This window comes from Xiphophorus hellerii, chromosome 22 (assembly GCF_003331165.1).
Source record: "Xiphophorus hellerii strain 12219 chromosome 22, Xiphophorus_hellerii-4.1, whole genome shotgun sequence".
Taxonomy (NCBI): Eukaryota; Metazoa; Chordata; class Actinopteri; order Cyprinodontiformes; family Poeciliidae; genus Xiphophorus; species Xiphophorus hellerii.
Genome location: NC_045693.1, coordinates 6,761,132 through 6,783,020, shown reverse-complemented (window position 1 = coordinate 6,783,020; position 21,889 = coordinate 6,761,132). Strand labels below are relative to the sequence as shown.

The following is a 21,889-nucleotide window of genomic DNA, read 5'->3' as shown; positions in this document are numbered from 1 at the left end:
AACTATTTTATGATCGTTTAAAAGTCCTTCCACTGATAATGTTATAATATGTTAAAAATTAAAGTATTTCCTTATTTGTAAAACAAATGACAAAGTATAACTTATTGTGACTTTATTCTGATAACATTATGACTGTATTCTCATTATTTCAACTTTACTCTGGAAATGTTTCAATTTATTCTCATTATGAATTTATTTTGGTGTGATTCTGACTTCATTGTCATTCAACTTTATTCTTGTAATATGACTTTATTCTCATATTATGAATTTCTTTTGGTATTACTGTGACTCTATTATCACACAACTTTGTTCTGATAACATTACAACTTTATTTTTATTCTTGTATTACTTTGTTTTTCTTGTAGTAATATTACAACTATTAACATACAACTTCACTCTTGAATTATTACAACTTTAATCTGGTAACAAACTTTATTCTCGAATTATGACTTTATTCTGGTAATATTACAACAAATTACTTACAACTTCATTCTTGCATTATTACAACTTTCATTTGGTAACAACGACTTTATTCTTACATTTTTATGACTTTATTCTCACGTTATGACTTTATTCTCTCGTTATTACAACTTTAATCAGGTAAAGATGACTTTATTCTTGCATTATGACTTTAATTTGGGATTATTACAACTTCATTTTCATAATACTATTCTTGCGACTTTATTCTTACATTGTTGCGACTTCAGTCTCGTAATTAGATTTTTATCTTAGCCTGGCCCTAATGCTCCATCGTAGATTTTTAAAGATGCATAACGTCAGATGATGCCATGTATGTGCATTGTGTTGGTACAATAATCTGATTATGCTACTGAAAAACACCATAAATGGCTTAATGTCCAGATTTTAATTTCTGCCTAATTGCCCATCGGCTTGCTTTTTAAGCACCAACAGCTTTAAGGCTTAAAAAATAAAAAGACATAACTGATAATTGCCCTCAATTTTATTGTTTTGAAGAGAGAGAGAAAAAAAGAATTGGTAATCAATGTCAAATCAATTGATTCTGCCTCCCTCCATTCTTCTATAAGTTTACTAAAAACTCATTTTTCCCATTGACCTAAGACTTACCTGCTTCTGACCGTAGATGCCTGAATTTTGTTCAAGTGGCAAACCCAGTGCAGGGCGACCGGCAAGTATGTCTTTTCCCCCTTGTGTCAGAGTATTGCCTCGTTTTCGGCTCCTCTCACCACACCCCAGCACATCATTTCCAGCACAGCCAAAAGCGAGGGTGCTGAAACTTAGTGTTTCTTTCCTTTGTGTTTTTTCTTTTTTTTAAACATACCTATCACATTGATAGTTTTGCATGTAAAAAAAAAAAACACAAAGGAAATGTAACTTCCACTGAACTGACCGAAACGTTTTTGCCCTGCAGCAGTTCAGTGGTAGTTGCAGTAAATATTCGTGGTTTACAATTGGCTTTGCAACAGTATGAAAGTGGAAGGCCACACCTTCTTTTCTTAAAAGTGTAAAAATGTGGGATAAGTTAGGTAGTTAGCTTGATGCCAGCAGATTGAGGGTTATTGTGTAATTTCCTTCAGGCAGCTCGTCATGTCAGAATATGTTGACATAAATGTTGTTGTTGGCGACGCTAACGCTCTCTTTCTGATGCCTTTGTGTATTTGCCAGGTATAAAAAAGTATGTTGTTGGGCTCATTATTAAGACTTCATCGGATGCTTCAAGTGTAGAGGTGAGTGAATCTTTAAATAATGTTTACATTGTGCTGTAGTCTAGGAAGTTAGCTCTGTTTTCTGTTTTGTGCCTTTAACATCTACACATTTTGCAACATTATTACAAATTTGTACATAACAGATCAACAAAAGTAGACATCACATGCTTTTTCAGCAATTTTGAAAAAACTGTTTTTAATATATGCATGAAACCTTTCTTTGCTCTAATACCTTTCAATAAAGTTTAGTGCTAATGTTTGCCTCCAGAGATCACATAACTGGAAAATTGTCAACCTGTGTGTAACTTAGCACAGCTGACAAGTTGGGAGGGGGGGAGTTGTTCAGAAGTTAAAAGCAGATTTGGCTTATAAAACGCCATTATGAGCTTTAAACATCCCAATAATGAAAATATGGTGGACTATCTGAAAACCTGCAAAGACGAGGCCATCCAGCTGAACTGACAGGCCAGACAAGGAGAACATTAATCAAATTCAAAATCAATTCAGAAATACTTTATTGATCCCAAAGGGAAATTAAATAGGAAAGCAGACAAGAGGCTCATGGCCAAAACCTGTTAGGAACGAAGAAGCCAATCGTAAACTTACAGCCAGAATTATAATGGAACAGTTTGGATTACAGCATATTAATGTGTTCCAGAGGCCTAATTAAAGCCCAGACCTACACTCTTAATCCAATGACGATGAAAAATGGGACAAATTTCTGTTTCTAGATGTGCAAAACTAGTTTGAATGTAAGTTTTAAAGGTAGGGCTGAATCGATTAATGACGATTAATAGATTATTGAAATAGTCGTCAACTTATTCAGTCATCGATTAATCGTTAACTGGAGTTTACAGAGTCAAAAAAGGCCATTTGCTAAAATAACATACTCAGATGAGTAATTAAGCCAAAACTGTACAAAAAATACATACATTTTGCATTTGAAACTAAAAAAACAACTTTAGTCTGTAAAATGTGTTCTAACCAGAACTTCTCAAACAGCAATTTTAGCTTCAACTGGTTCAAATTTTGCAAAAAAACCCCCAAACCTTTAACTATGTAATTATTAAACTGTTAATCCAAAAATACAATCAATAAATAAAGCAGAAAGGGTTGATAATTCAGATGTTTTTATAAATATTGTTTTACTTGCATCATTTGCTATAAATCATTAATCATACACTAAAGGAATGCTAATTGTTGCATTTTAGGCAATAAAATGTTTTACTTTCTTATTTAAGAAAGAACTTGAATTTGTTTATTTGCATATTTTAATTTATTTCTATTTTAATATTTATTAGTAAAAAGCTCAAATGTAAAAATCTACAGAATGTGCCAGTTTTTTTTAAATCAAATAATCGTCAAATTATTGTGACAATTATTTGATGAATCGTCACAATAATCAGTAACTAAATTAATTGTTAGTTGCAGCTAGGCCTGCCACAATAAGCAATAAATCAATTTATCAATCAATTGCGTTTACAAATGAAAAGAAGCTCAATCGATTTATAGTTTTTCTCTCTTTCTATAAAAACTGGATAGTAAAAGTCTTCAGTTTGGTGTTTTCGTCTCAACTAATCCTGATTTTGAACAACAATTTTGTTTACAGAGACTCAATAATTCATTTTGTTTGTTATTTTTGTTTTTTTTATTTTGGATATTTAAAATGTTTTCCAGTTCCATTGTTAAACAGTCAATAGAATTTAAAGTTTATTCATTTTTGAGAATGTGTTCTTGCATTATTATTACTTTAAAATAATCTCAAAACAACAATATAATCTTTTATCGCAATAACTTCTGGAACAATTTATCATCCAGGAAAATTTCTTCTGGATAAAATTTCTGCATTCTTTCATAATTACGGTACTTCCTACTTTTTGTTTGTCGGTCACATAAAATCCCACATAGAGATAAAATATGAGTAGATTCCCAGCATATGAATACTTGGAGAAAAGAAGCGGCAGTTAAAGAACCTGGTGGAGAACATGCAGCCTGCTGCAGGGTTTTCAGTCGCAGAAGGTCGCAGGGTTAAATTGGATGTCTCGGTCCATCTCAGGCTGGATTAAAAGCTCAGATGTTTTGATTCTTCTTATGGGAAACGAAGCAAAACCTTTTCTGCTCTTCATTCTGGAGAGAAATGCAAAAATGTTAAATCCAAATATGGAATAAATGAGAAGCTGACTGCCTAGTTTGACCTTTAACTTTACTGAACTTTAAAATAAATGAGATGTTTTGTTTCTGATGTCATAAAGTCAACACCTGCACCATTTCATAAGAGGTCAGTATATCTTTAAGATAACATAAGAATAATGAGTTCTGCGACACCAAACTTACTGAAAAACAAGAAGGAAACCAGTAAGTTACAATTATTTTAAAGTATTACTTTGTGGTTGTGTTACTGGACAAACTGAACTGGATGGCATTTTAGTTTAGTTTGGATGCTAATCTAAATAATTGTGTCCATACTTCCTCCACTCTAATTAAATTATTCTTTGCATATTTTTATTTTTACTTGTTTTTTCTTCTTTTTTGCTATTTGTCTAGGAAATGTTCTCTATTTTAAAAAACTTTAAGCAGAAGATGACTTTTTAAAGGGCTGGAAGTGTTTTGTGTTTGTAAAATTACTACAATTTCTGTGAAATTTGTCTGGATTATTTGTGACAGACCAACAAAAAAAAGAAGCAAAACATGATTTTCAGCAGTTTTTCTTTACAAACTCTTTTTTTTCTTCTCCTGTTTTTACACTTTTTTATTTCTTTTCCACTTTTCTTTTTCTTTTGTAACATTATTTTTTATAATTATTTTTGCTATTTTACTTAATTTTTAATGTGTCATTTTTGCTCTGTTGTATAAAAAATGCTCTACGAATGACGTTTGATTGAAATAATCAACAAATTAGTGGGTGAATTTTTAGGAATAATGTTAGTTTACCAGCCACTGAAGCTTGTAATGTTATGATTAATTATGCTTATGATTTAGGTTTAGTTGAACTTTATAAACGTTATAAAGATTTGTTACAAAAACTACTGGTTTAATAATGTAGTTTGTTCAACTTTATTGTATAAAAGCATTATTCATGTCCTTTTTTCTCTGTTGTAGAAAGAGAAAGTGTACATTGGAAAGCTGAACATGATCCTGGTTCAGGTAAGTTTAATAATTTTCTAAGAGTTCATGTTTATTAAATCCTCAAGTTTTGGATTTATATCATATTAATTTTGATTCATGTCTCTTAAAACTTTATTTTCTGACCAATGTTGGTGCCATTATATTGTGAAACAGCAGACCAAATAAAGGGAAATAGAGTTGACAATGTTTTTATGGTTGAAATGATCGATGTTATTCAGTATATTCTATTTACACCCTATTAAAAATATTATTTTAAATTGATTAGAGGAACATACAACCCTATTTAATGAAAACAAAAAGTAAACTATAGTAACTACTTCAAGATTAAGGTAGTTTTATAGTTATGACAGTAGAAAACGTTCCTTTTTCTTCTTCGACTGATTTTGATGCATTTAATAAAATGTGTTCACAGATCCTAAAGCAGGAGTGGCCCAAACACTGGCCCACATTTATCAGTGACATTGTAGGCGCCAGCCGCACCAGCGAGAGCCTCTGTCAGAACAACATGGTCATCCTGAAGCTGCTCAGTGAGGAAGTCTTTGACTTTTCCAGCGGACAGATGACCCAGGTCAAGGCAAAGCACCTGAAAGACAGGTGAGAGTCGGACATGTTGCTGCTGCTGTTTGTGGAATGAATGAATGAATGAAGTCGCTGTCATCTGCTAGGTAGAGTACCCAAAAATTGTTTTCAAGTAAGAGTAGCTGTACTTAAACTATATTTTTAAAAAAGTTCAACAAATTACTAAAGTGAGAATAGCACTACTTGACCAAAATAGAAAGTTAAGTGGAAATTTTGGTATTTTAAGAATGAAAATGACAATAAATCGTATAAGTAACAAAATCAGATAAAAGAAAATGTTTCCAAATCTGTTTCTTTCAATAAAAAAAACTTAAGAAACTTTAACAGAAACTGCATGTGTGTGTCTGTGTCTGGTGAACTTTTGGTTAAAACATGTTTTTTAATTTTTTTATTCAGTAGGTAGAAAATCCAGAAATTTTACTCAAGTAAGAGTAGAAATACTTCATGATGAAATTACTCAAGAAGTACAGAGTAGCAAAAGTACTAATAAAAGTAAAAAATTTAAAAATGAATCCTCAAGTAAATGTAACTAGTTCCTACCCAACTCTGAGTAGAACTACTTCAAATATATTTTAACTAAAGTAATAGTAAAAAGTAGCCATTCAAGAAATTCCTCAAAAGTAAAGTATTTGGTAAAAAGTCTTCTCAAGTACTGAGTAACTGATCAAATTACCAATCATGTAATACTTAAAATTAACATGGGATGGACCAAAATGTAAATTTATGTGAAAATTTTGGTATGTTAAGGAACAAAATGATTACAATTAGTTTTGTAACAGTTACAGGCAAAAAAAAAAAAAAAAAGTGACAACGATAAATCAGAATTTATCACAATAAATGATAAACAATACGATAATCCCCCAACTTTATGCTTTTGTTGATGAATGCAGCCATTCCAGGTTGAGATGAAAAACCGCTACAATCAGAAGAAAAAATAATTATTTACCTTATGAGCAAAGGTGACTAATACCTTTCTGTTTGTACTTTGCTGTTTTTGACTACAATAAACAAGACTGCTGTTAAAGTAAAACAAGGCAATTAAACAGTTTATCATTTCATAGTAGTATCACTGTTACAGAAGTCTGTGTTGTTCTGGACTATAAATAGTCTTATTTTCTACACTATTTATAGTCTTGGAGTCTTCCATCAGGCGGTTAGCGATTCAAATTGTTTATTTTTCAAGTTACCTTCTTAAAAAAATTAACAAGCTGTCTTGTTTACCCTCAATAAACTGAAATGTCTCCAAAAAAGGACATGCTGAGCAAGCAGCAGGCTGACTGTCTCTTCCGCAGGATGTTCATGTGAGACAATTGTCCCCTGAAAATCTAATTATGCAACAACTATTTGGTTGTAAGCAGAAACTTACAACAAAATACAGGACTGTTGTGGAGCTTTGGATCGAAGATCAACCCCAATATCCCACATAAAAACATTGAATCTAACGCTGGACTGATTTGATCAACACTGCACTCTAGAACCAACTAAATATCCTCAACATTACTCATTAATCTCACCGTCAGAGGAAGGTTTTCTATAAAATATTGCAGTTAAACTTGAGATGCACTTGTGATAAAGAAAAATCTCTTGGGGGTAGCCTAAAGCTGGGGAATATATTTTAGCTCAAACTGTACGACTAAATATCTGGGTTCAATAATTCACAGCCCAAAAATCCGCTTCTCACACTTGTGACCCGATGCGAAGAAGAAAAACAGAGAAGTGAGGATAATGAGAGAACTAGAGCAAGAAAATAAATCAATAATGCATCACAATAAACACATGATCAATATATGATACATCTGATAGAATATTCACTGAACTCTGATCCAGAACCACACAGCATTCTGCGAAATGTAGGCAGAGGAGAGACTTCAGCCACTCAACCTCACAGCCAGCAGAGCTAAGTTGGTGGAATCAACTCACTCACTCATTCTGGTTACCTAGCAACTCACCAATTCTTTGGTTACCTAGCAACAGCCTGTCGAGTAAGTTCCGCAGCAGCAGATTAAAGTTTTAAACTTTGCCTCACAACTGCTTAAAAATAAAACAACAATGGCGAGGAGTGAAAATTGGATAAAACTGGAAAGCCAATGCCACCAGTTTTCCAGAGATTTAAAACAAACAAACGAATTGTTAATTATTGATATCGCGATAAGCAATAAATCAGTTAATTGCATGATAAATTAAAACGAGCTCAATAATTTCCATCGGGTGATTTATTGTTTTTTTCTTTTCCCACTTTCTACCAAAAACTGGACGGCAAATGTCTTCAGTTTGATGCTTTGGTGTCAACTAAACCTTTTCTTTGAAGGACAATTTTGTTTACAAAGACTTCATAATTCATTTTATTTGTTGTTTTTGCTTTGTTTATTTTGGATATTTAAAATCTCTTAAAGTTTCGGTGTTAAATGTTCATTAGAATTTAAAGTTTATTGATCTTTGAGAATCTGTTCTTCCATTATTATGCGATTATTTTAGTTGAAAATAGTCGCTGAACAACAATATTATCGCTAATCGCAATAACTTTATGGACAATTTATCATACAGCAAAATGTATCGTTTTGAGGCGGAAATGTTTAGACCTCTAATATTTTTTCAGTATTTTGACACCAGAACATTTCAAATAAACCTTGTTCTTGCTGCGATGTATTAAATTAATTTGGGCATATTTTCCCTCAAGAAGAGGCCAAGGGTTTGAGAGGTTAAATTCCTCAGTCTGACCTTGGTGACTTTTTCCAACCTTCTCGTTTATTTTGTTGGTTTTATGAATGCTGATGTTCTTTAATGTCTTCTTTTCCTTTCAGCATGTGCAATGAATTCTCCCAGATTTTCCAGCTTTGCCAGTTTGTCATGGTATGATATTCACCTCATCTCCTTAGTTTATGATCCATCACATACCAGTTTGGTTTTCACATGTTTTTGTCCTTGTTTGCCCTTTAGGAAAACTCCCAGAATGCCCCTTTGGTCCACGCTACCCTGGAGACGCTCCTGCGTTTCCTCAACTGGATCCCACTGGGATACATCTTTGAAACCAAACTAATCAGCACGTTGGTGTATAAGGTGGGGATTACATGAATAAATGTACTCAAGTAAGAGTAGCACTGCTTTTACTTGTTATTCTAGTAAAAGTAAAAAGTAGCCATCCAAAAGTAAAACATTTTTTAATTTAATATTTAAAAATTACAACATCAAATGTACCAAAATATAAAGTTAAGTGGAAATTTCGGTATTTTAAGGACAGAAATGACAATAATTCATATAGGTATCAAATAATAACAAAATCAGGCAAAAGAAATTGTTTCCAAATTTGTTTCTTTCAAGAAAAAAACTTATGAAACTTTAACCAAAACTGCAGATGTGTATCTGTTTGGTGAATTTTGATTAAAACATGTTTGTTTTTCATTCAGTGGGCAGAAAATCCAGAAATTTTACTCAAATAAGAATAGAAATACTTCATAGTAAAATTACTCAAGTAAAAATTATAGCTTAGTTTCAAAAAAGGAAAAAGTACAGTCTAGTAAAAACATATAATTGTCATTCAGTGTGGGGATAATTAAATATGAGAGGGGCAGGAAATCTTAAGATCATCTTGTATCGTCTCCCTGCTGCTTTTCGATCAGATTATATAAAATTGCATTCAACGGGCATAATCATTTGTTTTATTTTTTTTTCTGATTTTACCTTTGTCTGTTCAAAATAAATAATTAAATACTCCAAAAATTAAATTTCTTTCAAAAAAGTGACTAAATCAAAAGTAAATACAACTAGTTACTACCCAACTCTGATTTTGAGTAACTCTCCCACCTGATACTTTTTTGTTTTTCAGTTTATATAAAACCCAGTTAGTTTGTTGAACATCTGAAATCTCCCTGCAGTTCCTGAACGTTCCCATGTTCCGAAACGTGACGTTAAAGTGCCTGACGGAGATCGCCGGCGTGAGCGTGAGCCAGTACGAGGAGCAGTTTGTTACCCTCTTCACTCTGACCATGTGTCAGCTCAAACAGGTGGGTTGAACCCAAACTTTTTTCATTTTCCTGCCGTCTGATAGTCGGATTTTTACCGAGAAACGTCTCTGTTAAGATGCTGCCGCTGAACACCAACATCCGACTGGCCTACGCCAATGGGAAAGACGACGAGCAGAACTTCATCCAGAACCTCAGCCTGTTTCTGTGCACGTTCCTCAAAGAGCACGGGCAGCTCATCGAGAAGCGGCTCAACCTCAGAGAGACACTAATGGAGGTGGGAGGAAGTTCTCAGGCTTTATTTTTAAGGAAAAAAATCAAATTAAAGATGTAACGTCTGTATCTCAACTCGCCTTTCTCATCCAGGCACTCCACTACATGCTCCTGGTGTCGGAGGTTGAAGAGACGGAGATCTTTAAAATTTGTCTGGAGTACTGGAACCACTTGGCTGCTGAACTTTACAGAGAGAGTCCGTTCTCCACGTCTACGTCCCCCCTGCTCTCGGGCAACCAGCACTTTGATGTGCCGCCTCGCAGACAGCTCTATCTCCCCGTTCTCTCCAAGGTGCAGCAAAATTTCGCGTCTCTTGTTTCTCCTTTTGGGTTGAAAATGGCTAAGATTACGTATTATAAATGTGCACAATAAGTACAAAGACATATTTTCTCACTAATGGGTTTTTAAATGTCCATTTGCAGCTTTTGCATCTGATTCTTATTATAAAATCACTCGAGTCGTTTGTGTCAAATAATTAACAAAAGCTCTGAAATAAAAGCAGATTTGTGCCCATGACGACTGTATGGGCTCTGAATGCATGATGTAACTGCTGTGCAGAGTTTTGAGATGTTGACAGCGATGCTTTTGCATACTTATTGTTTTATTAATGAATCATGACGTAGAGCAGTTGACACGGACGAGGTTGAGAAGCTTTAACCTTTTGAATCCTGCAGCGTCTCAACTCACAGACACACTAGAATTATTTGGCACCGCTGTAAGACGCGTTGCTGCCAAAAAGAGACCCAACTTGCATTGGCACTCATAAATCAGCACCCTCTAAAGTAGAGTAAATATTTCCCCCCTCTGGTAATGCCTTAAAGTAAATTTATACATCTGAAGTATGCATGTCCCGACAGATGATTTTTATATCCCGCGGCAGGTGCGTCTCCTGATGGTGAGTCGGATGGCTAAGCCGGAGGAAGTGCTGGTGGTGGAGAACGACCAGGGGGAGGTGGTCCGGGAGTTCATGAAGGACACGGATTCCATCAACCTCTACAAGAACATGAGGGAAACCCTGGGTATGAGCTGATAACTGGGGCATCTGGAGTTCACATTCTCTGCAGGGATTCTTAAGGACAGGTTTATTATTGCTGTCTTCAGGTTCTACTAATTTAATCAGATTATTATCGTATGACATTAGTAAATCTGGCCTTAAGCATGGACCCAGAATGTTATTACACAGTTTGATTGGAGGTCGAAGTTGCAACATTTGTTACATTTTTCAGGTGGTGCAGTTCGCTTTCACACTGCACTGTCAAACAAACCAATCCGCTTGACAAAACTTTTTCCCCTCCTCGCCTGTGGGGGGCGCTACACCTATAACCACTTAAGAAGGCAATTAGCGCAACTTCCTCCACAGAATGTAAACAAAAATGGATTAGTATCAGATTTTAGGGTCTTTGTCTTTGGTAAAAGACCATAATAAATTTCTCCTGCTAATGCTAGACTCGTGCATTTGTTTTGGGGGTATTTTACCCAGAATACCTTGCGCTGTAGTCCATTTCCTGCTTTTGGAGCGGTCTCTGGTCCGCTTGCCGTTCACATATGCATTTGAACCAGAGTTCACTTCACCCGAACTGAAACCAAGGTTTTTAGGCTTACAAACTGAACCGTTTGAAATACCTGTTCCCCTCCCCGCCTGTAGTGGCGCTGCACCAAGAACTAATGAAGAAAACCACACAAAAACCTATGAAGAAGACCTTCTTCACAAAATGTAAACAAATTTTAACGGTTGCCTTATTTCTCTGGTGTCTTTGGTTAAAAACAAAAAAACCACAACCCGTTTCTCCAGCTAGCGCTACACTAGCCCGTTTGTTTTGGTTGTATTTACCCAGAATTCCCTGCTTTATTGTCCACTTCCTGCTTTTGGAGCAGTCTCTGCTCTGCTTGGTGTTCACATATGCATTCAAATCGCTCCAGACTTCAGTTTAAGGTTTTTAGGCGGTTTGCTTTCATGCTGCACTGCGTCAAACAAACCAACCTGTTTGAAAAACCTGTTGCCCTCCTCACCTGTGGGGGTGCTGCACCCAAAACCGTTCAGGAAAATAACACAAAAACCTCTGAGTAATTTGTCTCATATTTTCAAAGTTCTAGGTGATTTAACTATCTGTTGGTTCGGCGCTTCACTCCGTCTGACCTCGTGTCGCTTCGCCCTCCTGCAGTTTACCTGACTCACTTGGATTACGCGGACACAGAGCGGATCATGACGGAGAAGCTTCACAACCAGGTGAACGGGTCTGAATGGTCCTGGAAAAACCTCAACACGTTGTGCTGGGCCATCGGGTCCATCAGCGGCGCCATGCACGAGGAAGACGAGAAGCGATTCCTCGTTACTGTCATTAAGGTAAAATATACAAATCATTTTCTTATTAACATAAATCTGGGGTGTCAAAATGTTTTGCAATAAGGGCCAAAATACCAAATACTTTTTTTTATAAACTCAGCAGTAAATCAAGCAATATTTTAATGGAACAAAGAGACACTTTTTTGTCTTAATAAAAGCCAGTTTTCTAACTTTTTGGGTAATTAGTTGAAGATAAAGTAACTTAAAGTCAGGACGATTCAACGGCGATTTCTGAAACAAATGGAAGAAATAAAACCAAACAAAGCTCCTGATTATTGTAGAAGTATGCAAACTTTTACTTTTTGCATTTTATTTCTTTAATGAGACAAAATAATAAAACGGATTCCAGAGGTATTTCTTCTTGTTAATTTTTCTAATCTTTGAGTCTATTCCCAGCAGCAAAAATAAGAACTTTATTTCATAAAACTAATATCAACAAGGTTTAATACAATAATTAATGTGGATGCTTATAGCCCTACTTAATATGAAATTAAAATAAAAACAATTTGTTCATAGCAATTTCCGTTAAAGAAGAATTATATTTCTCATTTAAATTGATAAGTCGAGCAGAAAGAAAGGCTATGTTGTTACATTTCAGGCAATAAAACGTTTTTATTATTATCTAATAAAGGTACTGAATTATTTATTTATTTGCATCTTTTAACATATTTTAATCTTGTATATATAAAAAAAATTTAAACAAAACGCTTGCAAAATTTGCCAAATTTTTTAGTCTGATTATAATTGTTAGTTGCAGCTGTAAGTGAGAACACATCTTAAAGGATCTGTTGTGTTTTGTTTTTTTAGGATCTGTTGGGTCTGTGTGAGCAGAAGAGAGGAAAAGACAACAAGGCCATCATCGCTTCCAACATCATGTACATCGTCGGCCAGTATCCCCGCTTCCTCAGAGCTCACTGGAAGTTCCTTAAAACCGTCGTAAACAAGCTGTTTGAGTTCATGCACGGTAAAAATAAAGAACCAAAAGCCTTTTTCATCCCCAGGTGGAGCTAAGGGGAATTATTTTTCAGATTTTTAAAATATATTCTGTCTTCTTGTTTCTCAGAGACCCACGACGGCGTCCAGGACATGGCGTGCGACACCTTCATCAAGATAGCGCAGAAGTGCAGACGCCACTTCATCCAGGTCCAGGTGGGCGAGGTGATGCCGTTCATCGACGAGATCCTGAACAACATCAACACCATCATCTGCGACCTCCAGCCGCAGCAGGTCAGCTCCAGACTATTATTAATCATGATTAACTGATTATTGAGTTGTTAGATAATTTAGTGATCGAATAATAGTTAAAAGGAGGAAATTCAAAAAAGACAATTTTGCTGAAAGAGCAGCATATTCAGATGAGTAATTAAGCCAAAATATACATATTTTGCATCTAAGATGGAAGAAAAAAAACTTTAAATATTTCTATACATGTTCAGTTTTAGCTTTAGTACAGACAAAAAAGGCAATGGGCACCTTTTGATATCTATGTATTAATCTGTTAATCCACAAAAATAGCCAGCAGATTAGCCAAAAACAAATCTTTCCAATCAGTTTCTTTCAATAAAAAACTGATGAAACTTTAACAGAAACTGCAGGTGTGTGTCTGAGTCTGGTGAGTTTATGGTTAAAACATATTTGTTTTTCATTCAGTGGATAGAAAATCCAGAAATTTTACTGAAGATTAGCGCTACTTCATAATAAAATTAGTAAAAATACTCCTGAAACAATTTATTTTTTCAAAAATGTTACTCAAGTATGTGTGGTTGAGTAAATGTAACTAGCTGCTACCCACCTCTGTTCATCGTTTAAAATAGTTTTGCAAATGTGCTGTATTAAAATAAAAGTATCTTGGACTTGATTATTATTTTGGACTTGATTCAGTAAATTTATTCTCAATTAATAAAGCTAAATTTTAGTCACTGTCTTTCAAAAACCTGCTACCTTCTGCTGAATTTCATTAATTAATTAAAAGCTGATTTTGGTGCAGCAAAGTCGACTTCTGAGTAAAAGTCTCCAGATCGACGTCGTTCTGTTTGTTATAAAAATGCCAGCATTTCATGCATGTTTGTCCTGTTTTTGATCAGGTTCACACGTTTTACGAGGCGGTGGGTTATATGATCGGAGCCCAGACGGACCAGGCGGTCCAGGAGCATTTGATAGAAAAATACATGCTGCTGCCCAATCAGGTGTGGGACAGCATCATCCAGCAGGCCACCAAGGTTAGTCAACAACATTCCTCCTGTTTGAAAAACAAACAAACAAAAACGACGTACAGAGTGGTAACCGGTGCCGCCTCTCTGCAGAACGTCGACATCCTGAAGGACCCGGAGACGGTGAAGCAGCTGGGCAGCATCCTGAAGACCAACGTCCGGGCCTGCAAGGCCGTGGGTCACCCGTTCGTCATCCAGCTGGGCCGGATCTACCTGGACATGCTCAACGTCTACAAGTGCCTCAGCGAGAACATCTCTGCCGCCATTCAGACCAACGGTATGGGTATGCACATGCCACTGGGTTCTCGTCACTGTTAGCGGCGCACAGGACAGACGGAGTCTAAACCAGGGTGGACAAACTTTTTGAGAGTAAAAATACAAAAGAGTATTAGAGCCTCGGTAAGAAAATAAATAAAATAAAATTACGACAATAAAGTCATATAATTATGAGAATAAAGCTCCCGCCTCGCACTTTGAACCCCCCTGGTCTAAACCCTGCTTTACCTTTGCGAACGTAACGAATCTTTCTCTGAGTTTGAAGCGATGTGTTCACCGTGTGCGACCCGTTGCTCTGCTGCAGGTGAGATGGTGACGAAGCAGCCGCTGATCCGGAGCATGAGGACGGTGAAACGAGAGACGCTGAAACTGATCTCAGGCTGGGTTAGCCGATCGAACGACCCGCAGATGGTGAGATACCACACCTCCTTCAATAATAAAATTATTTTGTTTTATTTGGATTGAATGTTTAACCGACAAAAAGCAGGGAGTAATTTTTTGAAGTGGAAGGGAAAATAATACATATTTTACCCTTTTTTTATGTTTATGTACAATCAGCAACAATCTTTAAAAACACTCGCTATGTTCAGCAAAGTTTAAATGTAGTTTGGTTGCCTCCAGTTTGTGCTTTTGGTAAAAGTTGTTGGATATTTCTGGTCCTACCTAAGTATTTATTAAAACATAAATACTTTGTTTTAGACCTTTTAACAGTTTCCATGTTTTAAATTTTAATTTGTTCTAATAAAATAAAACTTAAAACGTTTCCATCATTACCAATCACTGGCTTTTGATTGACCAGACAAAATCAGTCGTAGGGCCACAAATGGCCCACGCGCCACAGTTTTAACACTCCCTAGTATTTTCCCACTGGTGTTACTGAAAGGTCTGGCATTTCTTCTCCATCCAGGTCGGAGAAAACTTCGTGCCGCCGCTCCTGGACGCCGTCCTCATCGACTATCAGCGCAACGTTCCGGCGGCCCGAGAGCCTGAGGTTCTCAGCACCATGGCAACCATCGTCAACAAGCTGGGAGGTCACATTACCAGCGAGATCCCGCAGATCTTCGACGCCGTGTTTGAGTGCACGCTAAACATGATCAACAAGGTGGGAAAAACCACCAACAGACCCAAATTACGTCTCTAAAATGTACATTTTACAATAATTACTTTGTTTGTTTTAATGGAGCAGAACTTTGAGGAGTATCCAGAACACAGAACCCACTTCTTCTACTTACTGCAAGCGGTGAACTCTCACTGCTTCCCAGCATTCCTCGCCATCCCTCCCGCCCAGTTTAAACTGGTGCTGGACTCCATCATCTGGGCCTTCAAACACACCATGAGGAACGTGGCCGACACCGGTAGGAAACCGCAAACGCCCCAAACAAACTTTTTCAACGAAAAATTTGGATTTTACAAACGCCGCTAAAATCAGGATGTCTGCGTCACTTAAGCCTTAAATTTATGTTTCTAAAATTAAGGCCTCAAATTGTATTAAGTTCATTTTTAAAAGTATAAGTTGGCCTTAAATATGTTATAATTTTTTTTCTTTCTTGTGGGAGTTTTCTGTCAAAGCAAAACTTTTGAGTCGTGAGCGTTCATTCATTAACGTTGTTACACCCTTGCTAACTAGCTAGCTAGCTTTTTTGTATGTATCATGGGTTAAGTGCAAATTTCTTGCTGGTTGCTTGGCATTTTGTGGACAAACTCAAAATCTTACCAGGTATTTTTGGTCTAGTTTCTAGTGCAAATATCTTAGTAAACTTGAAATAAGACACAAGTAACATTTTAGTAAAATCTAGAGGCTTGTTTTAAGTCAATAATTCCTTATTATTGATTAAAAAGTACCTGTTTCACTGGCAGATTATTTAACTTATCACAAGACATTTTTTCAATGTTAGAAGTTAATTTAGCTGCCATTAAAAAAAGTACTTTTTCATCAATAATAAGGAATTATTTATTTAAAACTAGCATCTATATCTTGCTGGAAAGTTAGGTTTAAGATAGTTATGTATTATTCCAATGGTACTTAGATATTTGCAATAGAAAATAGACCAAAAATACTTGATAATATTTTGTGTTTTTGCCGTGTAAGAGACATGGACAGTGAGAGAAACACAAAGATGCTGCCAAGAGCCACAAACCGACTCTAGAAATGTCAAAGTTTTGATCTCTTAGCTTCTTAGAAAAATGGCCGCCGTCGTTGCTACAACTAAAACTAATCTAAGAGCAGCATTTGGTGCGACAGAAACTCTGTTCTTACTCTAAAGACAATCGAAAGCCGCAAATGCAGCGATAATGACAAATTGGGAAAAAGATTAAAAGAAACCGTAATTAAAGTAAGAATGTAACCAGGTCTAAAGTTTCATAGTTTTCATTCATAATGATCTTAAAAAGTCTTAAATTCGAGTTGGGGAAACCCCAAAGATTTATCCTGACTGAATTACTAAACCCTGATTTCCACCTCCATCAACTCCATCATCCTTGGACGCCATTTTTGTTTTATTGACAGTAACTCTGCAGAGACATGTTGGACCATGCAGCAGCCATGTTTACGATGGACTAAAGCCCAGCTGTAGATTTTTATTTTTTACGTCAGGAACTCTAGAAGTGTTTATTTTCCTCCAGGTCTGCAGATTCTCTACACGATGCTGCAGAACGTGGCGCAGGAGGAAGCCGCGGCGCAGAGCTTCTACCAGACGTACTTCTGCGACATCCTGCAGCACATTTTCTCCGTGGTCACCGACACGTCACACACCGCTGGTGAGTTCACACAAATAAAACACACAAACTTTTAAAGTTCCTGCATTGAAATTAGAGCTGAAACAATCAAACCAATCATACCGAGAACTGTGTTTATTTTTAAATAAATACAGGTTTATTTCATTTTTATTGAGGTTTTAAAATAAAACAAATATCTTGCTAAAAATGGATGCATTTTCTTTTAACTGATGGTGACATTTGTGGAAAAAAAGGGCGCAACAAAAGCAGATATTTATGGAGTACCGATTGTAAGGCTTAAACACGATTATTTGATTATTGGAATAATAGTCAACTAATTTGGTTGACAGTTAACTGGAGAATACAGACTCAAACAGCCGATTGCTGAAAGAACAACACTCAGAGCAGTAATTAAGACAAAATTGTACAAATAATGATCAAATGATTAATTGATTAAACATTAATCAATTAATTTTATATTAAGTAATTGTTATTCGATCATTTAATTAATAATTAGTCAATAAAATGGTTAATCAATTAATCAAATTATTAATCGATCAAACAAGTTTTCCGTTATTTTATATTATATAACAAACCAACAGCCTTTGTTTATTTTATATTATTATTATTTTAGTAGCTGATTAATTGGAGTTTAAACTCAGTCTAGGTCTTCTACTGGTTTGAACAGGCAGTCGGTTAATTTGATCACTGCTGCCACCTAGTGACCGGAGGTTTGATTTGTGGTTAAAGATGAATAAAAGCGATAATAAAGTCTTCCCGTTCCTCGCAGGTCTGACGATGCACGCGTCCATCCTAGCCTACATGTTCAACCTGGTGGAGGAAGGGAAGATCACGGTGGCTCTGAACCCCGGCAGTCCCACCAACAACCAGGTGTTCATCCAGGAATACGTGGCCAACCTGCTGAAGACGGCGTTCCCCCACCTACAGGAGTGAGTCCAAGCGCCACAAACCCTGTGATTTTAGGCGAGCGTTTGCTCACGTTCATGGATGTTTGTGCTTCCGTCCGTCACAGCGCTCAGGTGAAGATGTTTGTGACGGGGCTGTTCAGTTTAAACCAGGACATTCCTGCGTTCAAGGAGCACCTGAGGGACTTCCTGGTGCAGATAAAGGTGAGGTTTGCTCGTTTTTATGAATCGATGTCACTCTGCTGCTGTTCTTTCTCCCAGAGGTTATCAGAGACGGCATAGCTTCCTGCTTAGTTGTTGTTTCCACAAATAACTCGCGCTCACATGGTCGGGTTTCTCTTTGACGCCTATAGAACGGCCTCAGCTAGTTTGTTGTTGGAATAAATCAGTTTCTCTGATCGACACGAGGAAATCAAACACGTCCTCTCTGTTAGCAAGGTCCTTGAAAATGCTTGAATATTATTAGGTTAGTAACGTTTGTTCATTAAATCACAAAACACTGACTAATAAAAAATCTTTCTTAAATTATACAACGTTTAAAATTAGCAAAAGAAATGCAACAAAATCTTGACAAAAGCTTGAAATATGTTTTAAAAGATTTCTGTGTAAAGTTTTTTTAACAAAGTGCAATAGTTTATTATTATTTATAGTTGAAACCAGTAGACCTGTTGCAATAAGTATCACTTTTCTCTTTTTCCTACCAAAAACTGGATGATGAGACTTCAGTCTGGTGCTAGATTAGTGGCTGATTAGCTACTCAAACACTCTGGTGGTTGATTAGCTAGCGCTGCTGTTAGCTAATCTAACATTGGGTTGGTTGATTAGATCATTTAAACACCTGCTCTACTTATGATCTGCCAGAGTTGGTGTTTAAGTCACCCTTTTTTATTTTTTAACTGAACCGAAACACACTGAATTCCACAACACATCTACATGTCAAGGTTGTCATAGTCAAGTTAGCATATCTGAACTACTTCCCTCTCCCTCGCTACTTTTTTTCTTAATTAAAACTTTTTCCTGACCATGTGACCAAGTTGTGGTAGTGTTGAAATTTAGTAGCAAAGCACTGCGTCCCTTCTCTTATATATCAAGTGTACATTTAAGATTTAGCGCGTTATATTAACAATTTAACAGCTAAAACCAATGCTAGTGATTGTTAGAGAGCAGCTGTCTTATGTGTGTGACATCACACTGCTAGGCATCCATAGCGGATTTAGGACGTAGGAAAGATTGTCTATGTCCTTGTGTTTCATTTTGACTTCCTGGCTAAGCTAACGGCCCTGTAGCTGAGCTAACCGCCATGTTTTCTGCAGGAGTTTGCAGGCGAGGACACCTCGGACCTGTTCCTGGAGGAAAGGGAAGCGTCGCTCCGTCAGGCCCAAGAGGAGAAACACAAGATCCAGATGTCGGTGCCAGGCATCCTGAACCCCCACGAGATCCCGGAGGAGATGTGCGACTGAGCTGCAGCTCAAGCAAAACTTGTACAGTATCCAAACAACAAAAACAACAACAAACCCCCGATCACAACAAAACCTAAGAGAGGCACTTGGTGGCGTACGGTGGGAGTTAGCCCAGCCCAGCCTCTGCAGCGCGGGCTGTTCCTCCGGATGTTTGTTGACCAAAATAATGCCAATAATATCTTGTAAATGATTAGCGCGTCACTCTGTGGCCCCTTTTTACATAACTCTGTGTTTTTGTATGGAGACTTTTTTGCGTATTAACTTTCCGGCGGTAACGTTTTCGGTGGTCTCTGGTCCATCCCAGACCTGCATGATAAACTTGTAACAATCGGTTGGAGGGCAAAGATTTGTTTTTTGTTTACCTTTTGATTATGTTTCCCAGTTCTTCCTGTTTTTTTTTGTTTTTTTCTGCAACACGTGTTTGTATGTAAATATCTTCTGTTAGCGGCGTCGCGCCGGCAGAAGCTTCAGATGATCGTGTTTCCTTGGAATGTGAATCTAACAGAAAACGAATGAAGGCTCTGTTGCTCATAAGTTCTAGTAAAACCAACCTGCTATCAGCAGGGGGTATTTTTTCCTCTTTTTTTGTTCGTTTTTAGGGAAAACTAAACCGGATTTGTGCATATCATCCCAATTGTATAGCATCTTGAATACCATGGGAACACTGTTTTTTCTTTTATTCTTTTTTTTGTGGGTGTGTGCGTGCGTGTGTGTGCTGTCGCTCAGTCGACATCGGCGTTTCGTTTTCCTCTAAGAGGATTGTTCATCATGGGGATGTTTTCCGGACGAGGCGGGGCGTATTTATGGGTTTCTGGTTGGTTGGTCGCTTCTTTATAACGACTCCTGTTTAACTCAGATGGCTTTCACCATTTTATTTTTTTGAACTGTACTAATTTAGATTGTTTACCATGCAGTAGTGCGTCAGGACACTACCTGACAGAGCAAATTTTAATAAATAAATAAATATGGGTTTACATTTAATTTTCTATTTTGTTTTGGATATTTTGTTTGTAGCTGATTTAAAGTTCTGTCCAAATAAACAAAGACGCTTTTTGAACCTGGTAGATCCTGAATTGCCAACGAGTTTAATTGAGAAAGAATGTATAAATCCAAATAAGCACCCAATCGCTAACGGCTAATCTCCCTTCTCGAGGTGTTACTTTGTTGTGAACTTTTTGAACTGATTAAAGTTGAGAATTTTATAACCACGGCTTGGGCCTGGTGTCTTCATTCCCACAGCCGAGGGTGGGATGGGAAAAAGTACTTTGATTCCACTTCTGACTCTTCTATATATTGTCTCAATCATCTATCAATACACTTCTCCAATGACGTAGTTACCTGTCCATTTGTTCAATCATCTAGCTACTTGTCCATTTGTCCAATCCTCCTTGATCTCTACAAGTATAACTGTCCAATCCTCTAGACAAGGGTTGGTCAAACTAATCTTCATCTCTATGTGTCCATTTGTCCAGGGCTCTGGACAAAACTTGGACAAAGTGATTTCCTCCATCTCTACCACTCCAATTCCTCATCATACATCTACCTGTCCATCTGTCCAACCCTCCAATCATCTAACTACTTGTCTATTTGACCAATTTTTCCTTTAAACAAGGATTGGTCAAACTGACCTCCTCCATTCCTACCTGTCCGTTTGTCAAATTTTTCATCAACCATCTACAATTTGTTGATAGAAAATTTCAAATTTTCATCATGGGAATGTTTATTCATCTATTTGTAATTCATCCATCCATTATCCAAACGTCGGTTTGTCCACCTGTTGTCCATTATCTACCCATTTGTCCATCCATTAGTTCTTCCAATAATACCTGCCCAACAATTTCCGTCTGTCCATGTTTTTGTTTAAATTCTGTTCTGAATGAAAACATCTGCAGTAAATTAAACCATTATTGGACCAGAACCAGAACTCTACTGTGGAAAAGAGCCCTCTATTTAAAAATGTTTAGTAAACTCCAGACGGTCCAGTGAAAGTGAGCAGAAGGAAAACCTTCCCCTCTCTCTCTCTCTCTCTCACGGTGATGTAAAAATAAGAGCAAGATGATAGACGACCCGCTCCGAACGAACGACTCGACATCCGACCGCTTCCGCTCGCTCACATTTGGCCGCGCTTGCTGCTGTGTAAACCGACCCGGCCACTAATCTCTGTTAACACACTGGTATTGCACCAAAGCCGATGGTGACGCTCCGCCGCCGAAAGACGAAACGTTCATCTCGCCGCCGTCCCGTCAATTCTGATGCAAGCAGACGCAGCTGCTGGATCTTCTGGGAGATTAAGAAGGAAGAAAAAAAAAAGTTTCCTGCAAAGAAATCACCATAAA

General features: G+C 36.9%; 1 protein-coding gene across 4 annotated transcripts in view; it reads left to right on the top strand.

The window, feature by feature from the left end:
- Positions 1-20,763, top strand: part of xpo1b (exportin 1 (CRM1 homolog, yeast) b) — a 29,479-nt gene extending 8,716 nt beyond the window's left edge. For 2 of the 4 annotated variants that reach the window (XM_032553185.1, XM_032553186.1), the window contains 22 exons: positions 1,103-1,151; positions 1,645-1,706; positions 4,785-4,829; positions 5,224-5,405; positions 8,192-8,240; positions 8,328-8,447; positions 9,263-9,391; positions 9,468-9,626; positions 9,716-9,913; positions 10,503-10,641; positions 11,785-11,966; positions 12,774-12,930; positions 13,030-13,193; positions 14,051-14,185; positions 14,270-14,459; positions 14,757-14,863; positions 15,360-15,554; positions 15,639-15,807; positions 17,075-17,209; positions 17,958-18,117; positions 18,201-18,297; positions 19,407-20,763. In XM_032553185.1, the coding sequence (XP_032409076.1) occupies positions 1,103-1,151; positions 1,645-1,706; positions 4,785-4,829; positions 5,224-5,405; positions 8,192-8,240; positions 8,328-8,447; positions 9,263-9,391; positions 9,468-9,626; positions 9,716-9,913; positions 10,503-10,641; positions 11,785-11,966; positions 12,774-12,930; positions 13,030-13,193; positions 14,051-14,185; positions 14,270-14,459; positions 14,757-14,863; positions 15,360-15,554; positions 15,639-15,807; positions 17,075-17,209; positions 17,958-18,117; positions 18,201-18,297; positions 19,407-19,553 (2,970 nt within the window). In that variant the 3' untranslated portion in view covers positions 19,554-20,763. The remainder of the gene's footprint in view (positions 1-1,102; positions 1,152-1,644; positions 1,707-4,784; positions 4,830-5,223; positions 5,406-8,191; positions 8,241-8,327; positions 8,448-9,262; positions 9,392-9,467; positions 9,627-9,715; positions 9,914-10,502; positions 10,642-11,784; positions 11,967-12,773; positions 12,931-13,029; positions 13,194-14,050; positions 14,186-14,269; positions 14,460-14,756; positions 14,864-15,359; positions 15,555-15,638; positions 15,808-17,074; positions 17,210-17,957; positions 18,118-18,200; positions 18,298-19,406) is intronic. The other 2 variants (XM_032553184.1, XM_032553183.1) reach the window with 2 other exon arrangements.
- The last annotated feature ends 1,126 nt before the right edge of the window (positions 20,764-21,889 follow it).